The sequence below is a fragment of the Penicillium alfredii genome (assembly GCF_028826965.1).
Source record: "Penicillium alfredii strain IBT 34128 chromosome Unknown utg000012l_segment0_segment0, whole genome shotgun sequence".
NCBI classification, from domain to species: Eukaryota; Fungi; Ascomycota; class Eurotiomycetes; order Eurotiales; family Aspergillaceae; genus Penicillium; species Penicillium alfredii.
Window position 1 is genome coordinate 1,309,611 of NW_026622709.1, and position 19,665 is coordinate 1,329,275.

Consider the following 19,665-nt stretch of genomic DNA (forward strand, 5'->3'; position numbering starts at 1 on the left):
AGTGCGTAAGAAAAGTCGTTCGTCAAAGATGAGACCACTCATTATAGAAACCACTTTGCCGCATCCGAAGAATCCCAAACAAAGGAAATCCAAACACTCGCTCGCCACTTCAAGGCTTCGAGAGCTGCTCTCTGCGGAAGAAGAGAAGGAAGCCGCCGCTATAATGACCATTGTTAGAATGGATTTCAAGACCAGGGTGATGATCACCAGTAAAATAGAGAAGAAGAGACAACATACCAAATGAGAAGCTGGAAAATCAACGCAATCCAAAACCACGCATTCCCTAGCGCACCCGCACCAGCCGTGATATCCGGCGAGATAGGCCCCGGCCCGATTTTATTAGGTGCAAAAGTTCTGGCGCAGATCGTAGCAATGGAGCCTAGCACCTGCGACACAAGAAGCGTGAAGCAGATGTGCATGCGGGTCAAGGTCTGTAGCAGGATCATGCCGAAGCCCAGGCCCTGTAGCGCGTCTAGCACGCCCAGCCAGAGCCACAGACTCCGAGAGACCAGGGCTCCAGAGGTGTAACTCCCTGCCCAGGGCAGGAATAGGCCTGACCCAGAGGTTCCCCACCAGATCTGGGCCCAGCGTGGTGCTCCGAGACCGCAGGCGACGACGGGTAGGATCCAGCTGTGGGATTTGGAGAGCCAACCCAGGAGGAAGAGCACAGCGATCCAGATGAAGCCGAAGAAGGCGATACAGAGGAGGAGGATTTGCCATGGTTTGGCGTGGGTGGAGATCCAGAGGACTGGAAGAGAAGAGATGTTAGTGATCTGTAGTTGATGAAAGTAGGGAAGACAGAATGAGTTCCAAACTTACAGTTCCAGTTCCGACCATAGGGCGCACTCAGGAAGAAATTCTGTAGAATCACCACCACCCAGTTCCAGAGCACGATCTTGCGCCGGAAGACGGATTTATAGAAGGAGGGGACCTTGCCAGGTGTCTGGCGATAGTAGTTCGGCAAGCCAAAGTAAACCAGTAGACCGACGGTCCATAAAAAGACCGTGATGGGCGTACAGATTGCACTAGTCCAACTATTAGCAAAGCGCTCAATCCAGGACAACATAAGAAGATAAAAACATACGTCATTCTCCAGGTATTGGTGATGTTTCCCTGGGCATTGGCGATGCCGGCATTGGTAGCCTTGGTGAGAGTCGAGCCCCAGTACCAAAGCGCAATGACATAGGCCTGCTGCGTGCCCTGGATCAAACACGCACGGAACACCCACTGCTTAACCGGGGCACCGCTCTCGTCACCAAAGTTCAGCGAGAAGAAGATCGAGCCACTCGACGAGGCAGCCGCGTAGACACCACTGCCGACATTCTGAATCCAACCACGGCTGTGTGAATTAGGCTCGAAGTGAGCAAGTCCGATAATCAAGAATGCCAGCCCGTACAGGAACCACGGCACCGTCAGGACAAGCACTGACTTGAAGAACCGGAAGAAGAGCCACCACAGAATCGAGGTGATCAGGTACACGGTTGCAATCCCATACAGCTTCTGTGGCGTCTGGCCCACCTCACCAGTGAGCAGGGTAATCTGGTAGGAATTGGCGGCGATGATCTGTCCGAGACCCAGGAAGAGAGAGTAGACCGGCCACTCCCCGATGCGCATTTGCATCCATTTCTTTAGACCAGTTGGAGGAACGTAGTTTTCTCCCAGTTGGAACTCATCGCCACCTTCCTTTCTCTCCTGGCCTCCGCCTTCGTACGATGTTGTCTCGTCGTTGGCGATAGACCCCGTTGGAGACGCGCCGGCCTTGTCATGGTGCACTGAAGGAACGGGGGATTGGTTGCGGCCCAGACGTGCATCACGGAATTTGTCATACCATTTCTTCTCGCTTTTCTCGAGGTACTGCTCGATGCAGAGCTGGGAGTCGGAGTTGGTGCCATTCAGCTCTTCGAGTCTCTTCTCGAATGCTCGATAGTACTCGCCGTTGCTGTCTGTGAAGAACGGGTCGACCTTTTGCAGCTTGAAGTCTTTCTTGTCGCCCACGACTAAGTCCACTGATAATACAGATGAGCTGCTAAGGCGGCTTCCAGCCTCCGCCCAAGGGCGCGATGGAGGAAGAAGCGTGTCATCGGTTCCGGCAGTGCTGGGGGCTGTCGAACTCGAGGGTGTGTTGATCGAGCGAGCCAACAGGGATCCTTGACTCGAGTGTCGATTCGCTAGCACGTCCTTGGTGAGAGGAATCCCTGCACCCTGGGGGGTCTGCGAAGAGCCCTCCAGTCGCCGTCCTGACTCCGACTCCGGGCCCATGGTGTCCTCATCGTCTCCATAGCAGGTGGACAGCATTTCGTCGTCGCTGTTGTCTTCTGCATCTGGCGATGGAGCTCCAGCATGTTCCTCATTCTCAACAGTGCTGCCCTTGCCGAGGTCGCGCCGGCCGCGTGGTTCCATTTGACCAGAGACAGGCCGCAAACCAAATGACATCTGACGACTCAGCCCTGACTTTGGTCTGCTGTCACCACCGGGACTGGGGTCGCGACTGTAGATAATCGAGCTTCGTTGCAGTGAAGCTACCGTGCCAGGGCGACTGGATGACTGCAGCGGTGGAGTCAATGTGCCACTCGAGGTGCCGGACCTGGTCGATGCAGCAGCCTGTGGTGCCTGTGGAGTCATCATGCCGTAGATAGCATTGTATGCACCCGTGGAAATCGATGACTGACTCTGGGCTTTGGTACGCTCCTTATGATGGATGCGAAGAGCCGTCGACTGCAGGATTTCCAGATCCTCGATCCACTGGGCAACCGGGAAACGCTGTTTGGCTGACCGAGCGCGCATCATCGCTCGTACCTCCGGTTTGGAGTTTAGCGCACTGTCAATAGCCAGTTTGAACTGCTTGAGGAGGTGCGATGTGGTGGTCGACTCGACAGTATACCACCAACCAGGCATCTGACCCAGTCCTCCCACTCGAGCTCCAATACCAAGAGCGCCTTTGCGGCCAAATTCAACAGCGACAAGACCGAACGGCTCATCACGCGAGGGGATCAAGGCGAATTCTGCACCTGAGAAAATGAACGAAGGCAACACAGTGAACTGGGGCTTGGAGAACACGCGGCCAGGATACAGCTTCATCATCCGATCGAGCTTCAGCGCCGCAAACTTGCCATACAAGTCAATGACAGGCCCCACGCAGATCAATTGGACGTTCGGTCGAGCTTCCAGGACCCCCGGCATGACATCGGCGATGAGATCGACTCCCTTCTGCATAGACCACCGGCCAACAAAGACCAGAAGGTCGGCGTTGGGGTTTTGCTGAAGACCAGCCCATTCTTGCGCCTGGCGCTTGAGCTCTGCGCGGCGAGACTCATAGTCATTGTCGACATTGATGTCTCTCTCCTTGGGCAGCTCCTTGTTCCACTCGCCAATATCGGAGGGATCAGGATTCGGTAGGTTGCCGACCTTCTTCAAGCCCCAGAAAATAGGATACCGCGCGTACGAGCGCTTCCCGTACTTCTTCGACACACCAACAGCTCCAAAGCCTTGCTGGTGTAGACGGAGATAGCTCGCGCCGGCATGTAGCAGATTGAATATCTCACCGAATTGGACATAGCGAGTGACGACGTCCATGTCGAGGTTGAACACGGAGCACACCTCGCTCTTTTCCTTTTGGGTCCGCATTGGCCACAACCCTTGGAACTCGGCATTGTGGAGCGACAAGCAAATGGGAACCGTTTCGGGCAGAAGATACAGAGGAGCAATCGAGCCATGGTAGTCATTGACATGGTAGAGGTCCACAGGAAACCGTTTGATAGCCTGCGCAATGCACTGGTTCCAAGCCGAGTAGTAAATGGCACTATCCAAATCGTCCATGCGGGCTGGGTAGGGCTCGATGACCGACTGCTGGCGGAAGACGGGAGCATCCAAGAGGACAAACGTGATGTTCCTCAGGTAGTGGTACTGGATTTTGATCTCGTAGGAATTCCCAAGGATCATGACGAACATGGACTCAGCGGATTTGTCCACTGGGTATTCCACGCCACCGACGCAGGGAATGACCCAGATGAGATCCTGGTGCCCGAGCTGTTTACCCATGAGCTGGGCCATGACGCCCAAACCCCCGATCTTGATTTTGATGCCCCAGTCGTCAAGGTCGTACTCCATCGTCGCGACAAGGACCTTTCGTCGGCGCGATGTCCGGTTTCCAAAGACGGAGGTGCTCTGGAGGAATCGCGACTTGTTGGCTAGCCGTAGGAATGGGTTCTTCGACCCCCACCCTCAAGGTCGGAGACCTTGAATCGGTTCAGGATATCCAGCGAGATGAGTGTTTTCTTTTCACTCACGCCAACCTGGTTGAACTTGATCCGGTAGAAGGTCTTCATGAAGATGTAGGCGCAAGTAGTTGCGGTGATAACCGGTACAATCCAAAGTAAGAAGTAAAGGGCCATCTGGACATATTTCGACCCCGTAGGAAGCAGCTGGAATCGCAAATTCGAGTCGTCCAGGTGAATCTTCCAAGCCAAGTGCGGATTAGGTGGGTGTTGGGTGATATTGATGGTTGTCACACTGAGTGAGGACGGGGGAAGACGGTCAAGGACCGAGTCTCCATCGGAATCTCCGTAAATATAGCTTTGATCGGGCTGGCCGTCCGGATTGATGCCCCAGACGTTGAGTTGTCCCTGGGCGGGCCACTCGGCCATGAAGCGGAAGTTCCACCTGCCCTGGTCATCTTGTCTGACGATGTTGTCCAAGCCAGCATCGTAGCCATACTGGTTGAACGGGCCGTTGAAGAAAAGATGAGGGAACCGGCGCTGAATTGCTGAATTCCAGCCGGTACCGTCACCCTCTTGGAAGTAATCGCTGCTACCAGTGAAGCGACTCCAGTATTCGACTCGAACATGCTTTCCCTTCCACTGCTGCTTCTTTGTCCCTGACCATGGTAGCTCTTTGATTGTTTGGTTTCCACCCTTGTATGGGAGCCAGTCGGAGTATGTGCTGCCCCAGTTGGTGGAATAGCGATACTTGTCAGCCCCAGCCGCGTGCTGTTGAATGTAGAGAGTGCCATTGGGATATTCATGGAGCAGGCGGCTTGAGTAGTTTGCCGAAGTGAATACTAGAGGGTTATCGTTCTGTCCAACCCGGATAAGGAAATGATCAATGGCGCCAGTTGTTCTTCCATCAACACTGGTTGCGTTGCTAACGGTAAGCTTGTGCACACCGTTGTATACGTCGGCGAGCTTAGCCGTCCAAGCCCAGACTGCGGGGATCTGGCCAACGTAAGTGGTGTTTTCCGTAGTGATATTCCGACAATTGATACTATTCAAGTCCACGGAAGGTGCAGTTCCGGGTTCAGTGGATGACTCGAGCGATACTGAGTTTGTGACTGAGGTGCAATTCATCTCAGTTGAGAAATATAAACCGATGTCAAGACTTTCGCTCTGACCCGACGCAGCAGTCGAAAGCAGTGGAATGTCATGTCCCGGGGTAAATTTAGTGATCATTGGCCGAGGGGGCACGAATTTCTGTTTGGGGATGTAAGCCCTAAATTCGTAGGGCTGAAGAGTCAAGCTGTCAAGACAGCCATTGAACTTTGAGGATCCATTCAAATGAAGCTTTGTCGGACCTTCCTGAAGCCTGAACTCATCATGGGGATAGAAAAGATTTTTGACTGTGGTATTAGTATCAAATGGCGCAACCAAGGCTGTGTCTTGGTCACCGCAATCAAACTCATAAGTGACCGTGCGGTTTTCATTCTGATACAACATCCAGACAGTCTGGTTGCCAGTTTCTCCCAGATCTTGCATTTGGTAGTAAGGACTGCGCAACACAGACCACATGCCGGTTTCAGTGGGTTCGCCATTCGAGCCGGGGAGATAGACGTTGCGGGTGTGGTTTGACAGTAGTTGCATCCACCAGCCATCATTCAGAGCCCCGTAGTCCTCTCGCATCTGGTACATGTGCTTGATGATATTTCGCATGGGGTGGGCGGGATCACGGTGGTCGTATGTGACACTATCATCATGGCAGCCCAACCGTCCTGACTGAATAGGCCACTTGTAGTACTGAGTGGAGTTGAGCTGGAAGCAACCATGAGTCTTCCATGCCGTTGCCGGGGACATGGCCTGGCGACCAAAGATATAATTGGAGGCCGAGGCATCCAGGACATAAAATGCCTGCTCTTCTCCCCAGAGAAGCAGAGGAATACCTGGCATGTGCAGGGTCGTGATGAACAGGGCTAACAGCTGTCTCTCAATACCCAGTTCGATGGTCGGCCAACGGAACACGTCCTGGTTTGTGGCTCCATACATGTGGCGAGGATCAAACTTGCCGGTGTTGGCATTTATCATGTCATTAGTGAGTACCATTTCATACCAGGCTTGGGTCCAGTTGACAGGGACATCGTAGCCAGCAGCAAGGTTGCCGTCCATGCCCAGGAACCGGGTAAGGGAGCGATACACCGAATAGTGAAACGCAGCGCCATCGATGGCCTGCTTGTTGTCATCACGAATGAAGTACGTCGAATCCGAGGAATTTGTCATGTGGAATGCCTTGTCGAGGGTGTCCGGCTGCATGTCTGGCTGGCGACCACGGCCAAGGAAGATAGAGCCAAACGTGTTTCCACCGGTGATTTCCCCGGGGAGGAAGAAGTTCTCTTTTCCAACTCGTCGAGCACACCCGCGGTACGCACCGGAGATATCACCCATGGCATCCACTGTGGCCTGGGTGGCCTTGTCATATCGGAAGCCATCGATGTCTAATGAGGAAATGATCATACAAGAGTGACGGATGAGCCGCTCTCTGACGCTGGGGACCCATTCTCGCAGACGATCCTGCACAGAGGCGAACTTGGCCAGTTCACGCTTCCAGTCCGGGAAGACTCCAAAGGCTTCAATGTCACCGTACTGATCGAAGTCGCTGTCGTAGCAGCCACCTAGCTCGTCCCACACGTATTGGTCCACGGGGTAACCTGTTTCATTCCAAAAACGAGGATAGTCGCATGTTTCGTTGTAGGTGTTGCCAAACTCGAAATCAACATAATGCCGGTCTGATTTCCACATGGCCTTGTGCTCCTTGAGAGTGAATGGCGTCGTGGTATTGAGGTAGCCCTCAAAGCCGATGAGGTCTCCCATTCTAGATGTCAATTAGTACGCTCGGCTGAAAGGCAAATTGCTTGGTTCCTGGGAGTACTTACGTCGACACGGTGTTGTCAAATATGACATACATCCCGCGGTTGTGGATCTCCGTAATTGCATTTCTCCATGCTTGCAGAGTCCCGAAATGCTGATCAAGCAGAGTGGTGTCGAGAGCCGAGTAGCCATCAGATCCCCATGGCTGGTTCATTAAAACCAGACCTGCGAGATAGATACCCTGGCAAGGCTAAGATAAGCAAAAAGACATCAATGAATTAGATCTATGAAATTATACTTACCTTGATCCCCATTCCCTGTAGATAGTCCAAAGTATCAATCAAGCCAGCAACGTCGCCGCCATGGCGCATTTGATTCGAATTTAGATCGTGTTCAAAGAGAGTACCATTAATGTTGTCGTTCGTGGGGTCACCATTAACGAATCTGTCCAGGAAGAGTGTATATACAGGGAAGCGCCAATTTTCGGGCGAGGGGAAGTAGGTGTGGTTGGGCCATTCTCCCCAGTATTCGGCGGGATTTCTGGCGGCTTTGTTTTCATTGAGGTTGTATTCAACCAGGGACTCGTCGTAGGGCCAACATTTTACCGTTGCTGCATAGAGGGCAAGCAGGGCGCTTGTATACCTCCAATGCATGGTAGCCGATCACTCTCAGAAGCCGGTTGCTGCGTTTAAACTGACAGCATGTGTTGAGGGCGTGAAGTGGAGATAGGAAGAAAGTGTATATCAGCTTTTCAAAGAGGGAATTCAAAGCGATACTATGCCTTGTTCTTTGGTCAGTGCAAAGTTGTCGAGCGTAAGGTGGCCCGGGGAGACAGGGAACTACAACCCTAGACTCAAACAAAACCTTTGCTCATAGCAGCAAAAGAATAAAAGCAACTCACCACCAATGAAACCGAGGGTCTGCTTGTCAGAATACAAAGCGGGATATTGCAGGACGGGGAGAGACGACGAAGTAGAAACCGAGTATCAACAATGAGCCACAAGCATTCTCAACCGCAATGGATTTTACCTAAGGTGCTTTCCGGTTGAGCTAGTCCTTGGCTGAAGAGGAAAAGAAAAGAAAGAAAAGAGGAAAATCGACGAGTATAATAGAATTAATAAAAGGAATCGGAGAATAACAAGTGTGCGTTGGACACCAGCAACTAAACCTCCCAGCTGAGGTCGGATCCCACAGCATACTGGAAAGGAAACTTTATGTGCCTTTTTTTTTCTTGTCTCTACATCACACAAAGTACACAATTGAATCGCCTCGACCTGTGTCTGAAGCTTGACAATGTGGAGGCTTTCGCGGAGCCTTGAGACCGGAATGAACGGTGAGAGCCGAAGAGACTTGCTGATAGGGGGCAGTGACCTCGGGGAGGTTGTCTGTCTAGATCTTTCCGTGCTATGATTACAAGCACCCTGGTTGACAGAAAGCTATTTCCAGAGATTGTGGGGCTTGGGAAACGCCCATCCAGTACTTGTCTTACGAGATGTCGCCTACCGTTCGGGGGCTCCCAGCAACATTGGTGTTTCTGCAGTGCCGAAAACCCTTCTGGGATGGTCTTGTCTCGACAATATCTACCGTGCAATCCATGTAATGGATGTACGACAGGGCTCCGTGATACTCGATCATGGATGGTAGTGACCAAAGCAATGGTTGAGTGATGTAGATCGGCGCGGAGTATGCATCGTTGGTCCACGATCGGTCCGATTCAAACCTCAACTGTCAATAGATCTGGATATTTTTTTTGCTTCCGATCAACCTGCTGCACAGGCTTACATCATTCGATTAGTGATGATTGCATTGCCCAGGTGGAATTGGATCTTCCCGAAGCCCTAATTGCAGTTTGGGTCCGGTGTTGTTTTTGTAGTGTTGAAACAGATAACGTTTCATGTGAGCAGCTTTTGAGAATCTTGTACCATCAGGAGAGAAGAAGGACACAATACCTAGTAGGAAAGATAGAGGAAAGTTTGGTCTTCCCCTCAGGGGACTCGTCATGTCCGGGGTTGCTATCTCGCCTGCCATTGCATCGGCGCCCAGAGAGATATGGAGTACCTATACAAGGTCCGTGCCTCTCTTTACTCTGCAAATGATGGATCTAATTGGAGACTTTCTGCGTATCATTTCCACTTTGGGCCATGATATTTGATCCCTGGACGAAGTGGCCAGGTAACGGTGACATTTGTCAAAGCCATTGCTAGAAAACCCTTGGTTTAAACCAATCAAAGAATCTATCAATCGTGCTTGTTTCTTCCTCGCATACAGTACTCACATGGTTTGGTGTCTCTGATGGTCCATCGTGGGCACCGGAATGGCCAGCCGGTGTTGATCGGGCCCATCCCTGCGTTTCCTGGCATCACAGCCTTTGAAGCTTTTGCAGTGATTGTCTCGATTTCATTGGCTTTCTCTATTCCATATCCTCCTATTCCTCCATGGCTCCCATTATTTTACAATTGCGAAGTGCTCCCAATCTGAGAGGAGATGGTGAGGTGAGGTTGGCGCGGGATTGGATTGATTGGTCGATCCTCATACCTTCGACTCTTGTATATGAAAGTACTGCCATGTAGCTATCGGCATTTGATCAGTTTGTCTCAGTAATTAGTAATGCAGGGAATTGGAACAAACCCAGTTTATCTTCCATAAGCTTGTTGTGCTGTGGATATGCTCTGCGCAGCGGAGATGAGCTTTCAACGGAACCGTTGGGGGTATGAGGATAGAAACTTTTGTGCTCAGCTGAATATTGTGGCTACTTTCTGGGAATGAGACTGGTCTACACACAGCGGGATAGTCACATCGTGAATCTTTGACAGGGTCCAGATCCTCAGCCAGCATAGTACATCCTCTATCCAGGGAACCATGGCAATTTTGGAAACTAAAGTATAACAAATGCGAGGCTGTTCACTCCTACACTGTAGCTTTAAGGGACGAGAGGTTTATGGTTGGCTAGCAGAAGACCCATAATGTTTACATCCGTTCATTCTTTATCTTCCAAACTATACTTGGGGTCCGACGAACACCATAGCAAAGGCCTTACTTCTATCCCGACATCAAGTCAGTCATCGGGATTTGCAATCCAGAATCCACTCTCCAGGCTAATGGATCTATTCACAAATATTATCAAGCATCGTTCTCATCGGCTGCGATCATATCCACAACCAGGGCCACTTTGAGCCTCTCGATCCGTTAATACACAAGGAGTGCGTTGTCGCTAGATGGGCCATATCGAAAACTCCAGACCTGTATATAAGGCTTTGTGACACGTCGAGAGCCACTGGGAGGTCACCGGAAGCTGTGCTCTCTCACGCCTCTCGCTAGACAACCCCCAATCACAAGGTGCAGTAGCCCATCCCCGTACAATCTTGGGCCATGCTCAACAAGATCCAGATCTTATTCGCCATCTACTTCTTTTCGCAAGCCCTCATCTGCAGCCAGTGCTTCGGAATATTTCTCCCAAGGGCGTTCGGTGATTCTGTTATCTCGGCATCTCGAAGGGTGCATGTTGACTTCCCCACTCGTACGGTACATGCGCGGCCTTTGTGGATGTGTCCTCCAGAGTGAATGGTCTGAGCGCGATCACCTCATTACATTCACAATGAGGAGTTGGTCCCTGCGATCGAATTCTGTTTATCTCGGGAACTTCTGTCCAACCCGGCTGAGGACATCCAAGGGATCGTGCTGTGAGTGTGACCTTGTTCGCGCAACCTGATCGATCTCGAATGCTTTGACAAATCACGGCACACAACTTCGTCAATCGCCATTGGGTTTTCTCTGATACATGGATGTGCTATGCAGACATTCCGGCTGCCGGGTGCAATGACGCAATCAGGGGGTGTGTTGGACGGAGAATATCTCGAGGAATTGCTGGAGATTTGAAGAGATAACAATGTCAATCATCGAGGTTATAGTTTATAGTTTCATTTTGCTCAAAAAGACTTGCCTTGAGGGTAGCACTTATGATCGACCTTCCTGGGTCCCCGATTGGAGTGAAAAAATAAAAAGAGATCTTGTCTAAGAAGACAGTGCCACCTGTTCGTGGGAGACCCTGGTCCAACATGGCTGATCGACCAGTGAGCGGCGGTCCTCCGGCGATGATCATGTTTTAGATCTGGTCAACATAGAGATCTTGCTATACATGGAGACTCCTCTCTCGTAATTAATCTTTGTCTAGAATATATTGCTATTAATCAATGCTAGAGACCCCTCGAAGGCCCTGCAATGAATGGCCATACACTATCTTCGAATGTATATGGTTCAATCATTCAATGGAGATATTGCGAGGCCAACTCCAAACTACCCTGGTATCATTTGTCTTTCTTTTTTTCATATATCCGTTGATCATGTCTATCAGATTCCATCGGCCGCAGTTTACTCTGCGCCGTAGCGGGCACGGTAATCCTTGAGCCGCTGGACCTCCCCTTCGCCGATCTTGTCACCCAGCTTCTCAATCAGGTCATGCAGACCAATCACCGAGCGGATGGGAATTTTTCCACCAAGGTCCCGCTGCGCCACACCCACGGCGCTCTTGGGCTCAGCATCACTGACCCGCTCCTCGCGATCCAGCAGGACCACCACACCAGCGACGATACCGCCCTCGTTCTCGATGATGCCGACGGCTTCACGCAGCGCCGTCCCGGCCGTGATGACATCGTCGACAATGACCACGCGCTTGCCCTTGAGCGGCGCGCCGACGATGTTCCCGCCCTCTCCGTGGGCCTTGGCCTCCTTGCGGTTGAATGAGTAGCTGACATTGTCCCAGACACCCTTGTCAGAGCCAGACAGCGAGTCGCGCACCGCGAGCTCGTTGGTCACGGCCGCGCTGATCGGAATGCCCTTGTAGGCGGGCCCGAAGATGATGTCGAAGTTGGGGGTGGTGATGCCGTTGGCGGTGGTGACGAACGGTTCCGACGACAGCACACTCGCGTAGGCAGCAGAAGTGGCGCGCAGCAGCGGCGCAGTGTGTAGGAGAGAGGAGGTGAAGAAGTAAGGCGACTCACGGCCGGATTTCAAGACGTAGGTGCCGAACGACAGGACATTGTTGGACATCAGCAACGGCAACAGCGTCGCCTTATAGTCCTGATCGGCGGAGGGAGGAGGAATGGCCGACATTTCGTTTTTGCTTCTGCTGGTTTCGTTCGCAACAAACGTGGTTCGCAGAGGAAGAAGAGAGAAATGATCGCGGGCGGGGACCCGATAAGAAGGAAAATTGCCCCCCTCGGAAATTTTTTTTCATGGAGGGGCACGAGGGGCCATGCCAAATCGCAGTGTCGCTCTCTCCATCAAGTGAGAAGTCCATTCGAGTCCTTTGTAGCTTTCAACTTTGAATTCTTGCAATTTGTATAAAAAATCCCTCGATCGCCAGAGACCACGTGCCTGGCCTCCGAAGGTCGGCCTTCCCCGCCAACTCACCGGACTGTTTTTTCCCTCAACATCCCCGCCAAGCTTCATTCTCTACCCATTCCTAACTTTCCCCTTCTCCTTTCTCTTCATTCCTTTCGTTCTCCCTTCCTGGGTGGTCCTTGTTCCAATCTAGGCTTGGGTGTCACGGTGCACAAGTCGGGAAACCCGGTGATTGCAAACCCCGAGACGCTGCAAGCTAGCTGCAGAAGAACGTGTCTGATCTGCAAAAGTGCCGCAGTCCTGGATGAAATCAATTGGTTGTTGTTGTTATCGGTATGCTTATTTATTTTGAGGAGTAATGAGGAACCCCTCTATCCCTTGTTGACCTCGAATGGGCAAGTTAGGTTAAGATGCTAATAGAAACCGCGGGGGCAGATTGACGCGACACGATGCATATCCGTGAGAAGCTCGCGCAAAAGGAGGCCGCGGGGGAGCCCGGGATCTCTTTTGAGTTCTTCCCTCCCAAAACGGCCCAGGGTGTACAGAATCTCTACGACCGAATGGACCGTATGCATGGATTGGGCCCCTCGTTCATCGATGTCACCTGGGGTGCGGGCGGTCGCTTGTCGGATTTGACTTGCGAGATGGTCGGTGTGGCACAGTCAGTGTATGGGCTGGAGACATGTATGCATTTGACTTGCACGGATATGCCGCGGGAAAAGGTCGATGAAGCGCTCCAGGCCGCCTACAAGGCCGGCTGCACCAATATCCTAGCGCTACGAGGTGACCCTCCCCGTGAGAAGGAGACATGGGAGGCGGCTGATGGGGGGTTCCGCTATGCTAAGGATCTGGTCAAGTATATCCGCGAAAAATATGGTAACCACTTCGACATTGGTGTGGGAGGCTATCCCGAGGGTGCCGATGATAACCCGGACGTGGACCTTTTGATCGACCACTTGAAGGAAAAGGTGGATGCGGGCAGTTCCTTCGTGATTACTCAGATGTTTTATGATGCCGACAACTTCATCGAATGGGTGAAGAAGTGCCGGGCCAAGGGAGTCAATGTGCCCATCATCCCCGGTATCATGCCGATTCAGACCTATGCTGCCTTCATTCGCCGATCGAACTGGACCAAGACTCGCGTGCCACCGGAATGGATGGCCGCTTTGGACCCGGTGAAGAATGATGATGCTGCGGTCCGCGACATTGGGAAGAACTTGATTGCCGAGATGTGCAGGAAGCTCATGGCTTCGGGTATTAACCATCTGCACTTGTGAGTCTCTTTTTTGCTCGCCTTCAAATATTGAAGTCACTAACAATTGTTGATTAGCTACACGATGAACTTGGCTCAGGCTACTCGGTTGGTCTTGGAAGAGCTGGGACTTGCACCGTCCGAGGAATCTCCCATCCAAAGACCTTTGCCGTGGCGGCCGTCCCTTGGTCTCGGCCGCCGAACGGAGGATGTGCGCCCAGTGTTCTGGCGCAACCGCAACTCATCGTACGTCGCTCGCACGCAGACGTGGGATGAATACCCCAACGGCCGCTGGACCGACTCCCGGTCCCCTGCGTTCGGTGAGCTCGACGCCTACGGTGTCGGCCTCAAGGGTACGAATGAGCAGAATATCAAGCTTTGGGGCGAACCCAAATCGGTCAAGGACTTGTCCGATATCTTTATTCGCTTCCTGAAGGGCGGATTGGACCGACTCCCCTGGAGTGACAGCCCGATCTCCACGGAAGCAAATGATATCAAGGACAGCTTGATCAACCTGAACCGGAGGGGGTTCCTCTCCATCAACTCTCAGCCGGCCGTCAACGGGGTGAAATCCTCCCACCCAGTGTACGGCTGGGGCCCGAAGAATGGATTCGTCTACCAGAAAGCCTATCTGGAGCTTCTGGTGCCCTCCTATTTGATCGATGAATTGGTCGCTCGCATCGAGAAGAACGAAGACCTGACGTACCATGCCGTCCGGAAGACCGGCGAGCTGCGCACCAACACAGAGGACAGCCCCAACGCCTTGACATGGGGTATCTTTGCTGGACGGGAGATCATCCAGCCGACTATTGTCGAGACCGTTAGTTTCATGGCATGGAGAGACGAGGCCTATCGACTAGGCGAGGACTGGTCCAAGTGCCATGATGCCGCCAGTCCCAGCCGAAAGCTGATCCAACAGGTCATGGACGACTGGTACCTGGTCAACATCGGTAAGCTACGAGATAGAATGGTTTGATCTAGTGCCTCGTTTTACTAATGTTTGTTCTAGTGGACAACGACTTCCACCGGACGAATGTTGTTTTCGACCTCTTCAATGACCTGGAAGTTAAGGACTTGAACGTCGAGCTGCCCGGCAAGCCCGAGCAGAATGGCGTCGCCGAGCAAAACGGCACAGCAAAGAACTAATGTTCTTTCTTTCCCACTTCAACCGGGACTTGATGCCGGTCATGAGAGCAAGTGCCATTGTCCACCCGGCTCCTACCTTTCCCTCCATTTATTATAAACCCTTTCCCTAATTCAACATCTACTCATCTCAACGATAATGAGTCCCGATCAACCTCAACCCCCATTCCAACAATCTCCACCTCGGGCTCCCCTGCAGTGTTTTTGTCATGGCATTACGACTGAAGACCTCTCAACGATTTCTTCCTAAGCGTTCACTTCTCTTTTCTTTCTTTTCACCTCTTCTCTCTCCTATTTTCAACACACAACATTTTCCAATGTACCGATACCCCGTCTCTTTAACAAAAGGCGCTTCAAATATCCAGTTCCTATTCTGTTTAAGCTTCGTTTCTCCACGTCACGAGAAAGGCCCGGTGTCTTCTTGTGTTTTTCTTTTCTGGGTGGGCTATCTATCCGGAAAGAGTTGAGTGGTGAAGCAGCAACAGAATGAACAAAAGACATAACCCAAAAATTCAACATGATAATTCTTCCTCGGAGGTTTTCCTCCTCTTCTTCTCTTTTCCGTTCACTTGAGATTCTCGCGGCTGCAATGGCGGACATCTGCCTCGTCGCTTCCGTCCGGGTTTTGATCATTTTCCGCGATCTATATGTCCTTTTTCTTTTCCATGTGCCTCTTTGTTTTCTGTAATTTGTCTTATTTGTGCAATCATCTCTCTCGGGGCTTAGGTAGCATAAAGCACTCATTCAACACCGGGACGGAGTCAGGTTTCTACTACAATATAGCATCCACTTCTACGAAACCACAAGGATCCAATGCAAACCAGGGAAAAGAAAAAGAAAAAGAACAGAAAAAAGCTTCATTTTCTCCCTCTTCAACACGGGAATGTAAAGAGGTACTGAAGAACAGCTAGACCGAAGGACCTGAATCTGATCACTAGAATACCAATGCCAAACCCATGTTTGAACTATTGAATAGCCTTATTGAAGCAACCCCAGAGAAACCAAAAGACTAGAAAGAACAAGATGTGAGACTATCAAGGTTAATTGCGTATGTAAATAAAATAAGAATGACTTAGGAATAGACAAAGACAAAACGAATGGATCCAAGTCCCCTCGACGGCCGAATTACCCCAATAGAGCAAGAAACCAGGCAAAGATAGAGAGGCAAGGAACAAGACAAATGCGATGCTTTCCAAAGCCAGACGTACAGTACAGCAATCTTACAGGGCATCTCAACAACAAACCCGATGAACTAGGCAGGGATAGCAAGGGAATCGGGCTCAAGTGAACAGAGCCCGGCCGACGCACTGAAAAGCCCAAGCAAAGGGCCTAGCGAACCAGAAGAGCCAACTGCCAACAAGAACCACATAGCTTGTAGCGCGGCTGACGACAAGGGCTCCAAATCCCAAAATGACGAGATACACAACTGCCTGCAGGAATTCAACTAGAAAGCGGCTGATGGCTTGGTCGTTGCGAGCCTTGGGCCAGGATCCCGTGGCCTGGTACCGCGAGATGGCAGAGTAAATCACGCGAAAGGTACGGTAGCAATGGCGCGTCATGTTCAATACGTTGCTCAGCACAAACTTTGTGTAAGGACTATGCGTCCACTGGCGGCCGCGTTGGTGCATGTGCGACACGGCGACGACGAGCATCTCGAGCATGGCCGAAAGGGCCAGGGGATTCACGCTGTCTTTCTCCGATTCCTCGGCTTCCTGCGAGTGCAACTCGTGCGGGTCTGCGCCGACGTCCGTGATGTTCGACTGGAGGGGCTGTTCTTCCTTAGGACTCGCTACCTGTTGGCCATCTAACTCGGCGATTTCAACCACTTTAGTGGCACGGACCGGTGGTTGCAACTTGAGCTCCTTTTTTCGTGATAACGATTTTTCTGAGGAAGCTGGCTTGGATTGGGCCGGTTTGGAGGGTGGCGATTTGGATGATGGTGGCTTGGACGACGGCTTGGATGAGACCGATGCAGTCTCATTTGCAGACTGAAATGATTTGTCGGACCGGGATGATTCAGAATTGTCCCGAGAGGGCACTGTTGCTGGGGAAATTGGCGACACCTTTCGGTCCTGGCGGTTGAGAGACCCATTGCCAGTGCGCAGGGACTCAGCCCGGTTCCGCAAGGACTCCGTCCCATTACGGAGGATCGTGGCGAGGCTATCGGTGGGGGATCTCACGATCCCGCTGGATCTTGCCAGCCCGGAAGTACGGATGAACCCACGGATAGAATTCGGCACTTGGGCGCTGGATCGCTCTGGCTCGGGTTTGTCTTTCGCCGTGGGGATGCTGCTGAGCTGCGACGTTTTGGAGGATGGCAGCGAGGGCGTGGTCGATTTCTCGTTCGCGGCTCCTGTCGCGGGTCGTAACCCGGACGGTGTAGAGACCATCTGAGCCTTCGTGCGAACGGCCTTGATGGCTTCGGCGGTACCGGAGGGGGAAGTGCCACCAGGACGCCGCAAGCCTTGCGGCTTTGGCGCGGAAGCCTTGGATTCTGGCGTGGGAATCATAGTGCGCGTGATAGTGGGTGTGATAATGAACACATCGTCTTCTCCGCGGCCGTCTTCCAGTTTTTCGGGTGGGTTTGGTGAGCTGGCTGTAGGGCGGGAATTCTCCTTGCACTGGTCCTGGAGTTCGTTCCTCGTTGCGGGTTGCGGGCATTTGAGATCCTGGCACATCATCGTTGACTGCTTCGAGCATTGGACATGCTTCAAATTCTGAGAAGTTTGTAGCCTGTCTTCTTGCAGAGCGGTCTGCTGTTCTGTGGTCGTCGCCGTCTGATATGCGCTGGCCTTCTTCTCCTTCTGCTTGGCTTTGGAGGCTGGAGCTAGTGGACGAGGTTGCAAATTGGAGACATCTTCGGTTGACGAGAACAGAAGAATCTCGTCTGGGTTTTTCTCGTCGGGTTTCTTCTCGCTGGAGCCGTTGATTTCCTTGCACCCTAAAAAAGAACCATCCATGTTCGTATATCGCTTTTCTCTGCCTTTATTGGCAGGAGACTCCTCCCAGATGGTGCTAATCCGGCTTTGCCCAATCTCGTCCGGGCTATAGTAGTGGCGTGCGCCCTGCGGTTGAGTCGCTGCGGGCTGTGGAGGTGCCTGCGGCTGGGACGGTATGGGATGCCCATCGTAGGCTTGGAAATGCTCTGGCTTTTGATATTCCTGCGGCGAAGGACTCGTTTTTCCTTCAGGGGTCACGTTTCGTGGGCTGGGATTTGCCTCGGGGTCCAACATGTCACCACCTCGTTGGTGCACTCGCTCAATACTTTGCTGGTACTCGGCTATTTGCTGTGCAGTCATTGTGGGCGGGTTGGGATCTTTGGCTGTTGGCATATTGACGACGAATCTGTCCTCCCATTCGGTCATGGAACTATCATCGGCAGACACCGGGGAGACGGACGGGTGCGAATATGGACTCGAGTCTGTAGTCGTGTCCGTCTTCTCCGACTTTTGTGGTGTAGTCTCACTGACATCCATGTTGACCCACTGGTCGCCTTGCATCCGCCACTTTTTCTGACTTTCTCCAGGACAAAAGCCATCAGTGCGTGAGCTGTATGCAGGACTGCTGTTGTTGGCACTGGGGCTCGAGATTCCGGTCCGATGACTGGCCCCCGGGTGTGCATCTGATCCTCGCGAGTCGTACGCGCGGTATATCTGGTCTGGTGCCATGCTGATCCATAGCTCGGTAGATCGGTCTTCTCGTGCTCGTTGTCTTTGTCCTTGTTTCTGAACTTGTTGGACAAGGGTGATTCCTTTTCGAACTTGTCTCGCAGCTTTCGCCAGTACTGGTCCCGGTTTTTGGACTGGTCTCCTGAGGACGCCGACGAGCCGCCTAGGGGTGCCGGCTTGGGGATCCCAGTTGGGCTCGGCGTCTCACGCCGCCCATCCTTGTTTTTCTCTGCCCAGGTCCTAGGGACGGGAAGCTTGGTTTGCTTCGCCCGCTGGAACATTTTTCCAGATGGGTCTCTCGATTCAGCGTATTCTGGAGTTCTTACAGAATGAGTGACGTGAGGCGGCGGCGTTGTTGACGGCTCCGTTGTCGTTGGATGGTATTCGCCTCGATAGGCTCGGTATGGGCTTTTGCGTTGGGGTCGTGGTGAAAGATTCACGAGGTGACCATCAGGCAGTTCGACACGACTTGCAGTGTCCATCTTGGATCGAGGACAGCAATAGCTAATGGTCCCGACTCTCAGGCCAGATAGCAACCGTGAACAGGCCCATGCCGTCCCAAAACAGTCGTTTCGGGGCCTTGGAGTGTGAGGGATGTCGCGCGTTCGGCCGTGTTGTCGACGTCGGCTGTCTGGCTAGAAAGGATCGGTGGCCACCGGGGCTAGACAAGTGACAGAAGCAGAGAACGCGCGGGGTCATGGATCCCAGAGCAGCCAATTCAAAGTTCTGGGCCAGCGGTCGCGATTCTCAACGCGTAAGAATAGGGCGTTCTCGTTGGTTGGAATGGTATGCGGCCACCGAGGAATGCCCATCCCCGGGGCGGAATGCTTCAACCCGCCGAGTGGTGGAATGACGACCTTATCGGTCGCAGGTTGCTCTTGCCTGAAAATCACATTGTTTGTAGAGAGAAGTTACATGGTCGGGCAGAAAGTGCGATGCACCTGTCTGATATCAACTCATATGGCCAGTCGTCGGATAAGAGCATTCATTGGGAATGAAGGACCAAGGCTCTAGAGTGTCAACCCACATTCTCCGACGAGGCAAAGCTGTCGATAAGAGAGGGAAAAAAATGGCACACAAAGCCACATGTGGTAAAACGTCAATGAGAAATGTACGATAGTTCTCCCAGCCTGCTTCAAAACCGAGCAAGGAGATATAGGGTGTGTCTGTGACGCATATCAGATCTCATAAC

The 19,665-nt window shown here is 52.3% G+C and overlaps 4 protein-coding genes across 4 annotated transcripts; 1 reads left to right on the forward strand and 3 right to left on the reverse strand.

Moving 5' to 3' along the window:
* Nucleotides 1–109: 109 nt before the first annotated feature.
* ags2 (alpha-1,3-glucan synthase Ags2) lies at nucleotides 110–7,723 on the reverse strand (the record flags this gene model as incomplete). Its single annotated transcript, XM_056660552.1, has 7 exons — nucleotides 110–158; nucleotides 238–748; nucleotides 820–1,025; nucleotides 1,085–4,187; nucleotides 4,220–7,074; nucleotides 7,136–7,311; nucleotides 7,373–7,723. 7 exons carry the CDS (start codon nucleotides 7,721–7,723, stop codon nucleotides 110–112), a joined length of 7,251 nt encoding a protein of 2,416 aa, XP_056507050.1.
* Nucleotides 7,724–11,438: 3,715 nt separating this feature from the next.
* Nucleotides 11,439–12,179, reverse strand: NUU61_010028 (orotate phosphoribosyltransferase; the record flags this gene model as incomplete). Its single annotated transcript, XM_056660553.1, has 1 exon — nucleotides 11,439–12,179. The coding sequence occupies one exon, from the start codon at nucleotides 12,177–12,179 to the stop codon at nucleotides 11,439–11,441; it is 741 nt and encodes a 246-aa protein (XP_056507051.1).
* A 680-nt stretch (nucleotides 12,180–12,859) lies between these two features.
* Nucleotides 12,860–14,808, forward strand: NUU61_010029 (methylenetetrahydrofolate reductase (NAD(P)H) MET13; the record flags this gene model as incomplete). Its single annotated transcript, XM_056660554.1, has 3 exons — nucleotides 12,860–13,683; nucleotides 13,741–14,612; nucleotides 14,672–14,808. The coding sequence occupies 3 exons, from the start codon at nucleotides 12,860–12,862 to the stop codon at nucleotides 14,806–14,808; spliced, it is 1,833 nt and encodes a 610-aa protein (XP_056507052.1).
* Nucleotides 14,809–16,085: 1,277 nt separating this feature from the next.
* On the reverse strand, nucleotides 16,086–18,955 carry NUU61_010030 (putative NTP binding protein; the record flags this gene model as incomplete). Its single annotated transcript, XM_056660555.1, has 2 exons — nucleotides 16,086–18,251; nucleotides 18,323–18,955. The coding sequence occupies 2 exons, from the start codon at nucleotides 18,953–18,955 to the stop codon at nucleotides 16,086–16,088; spliced, it is 2,799 nt and encodes a 932-aa protein (XP_056507053.1).
* Nucleotides 18,956–19,665: the final 710 nt, after the last annotated feature.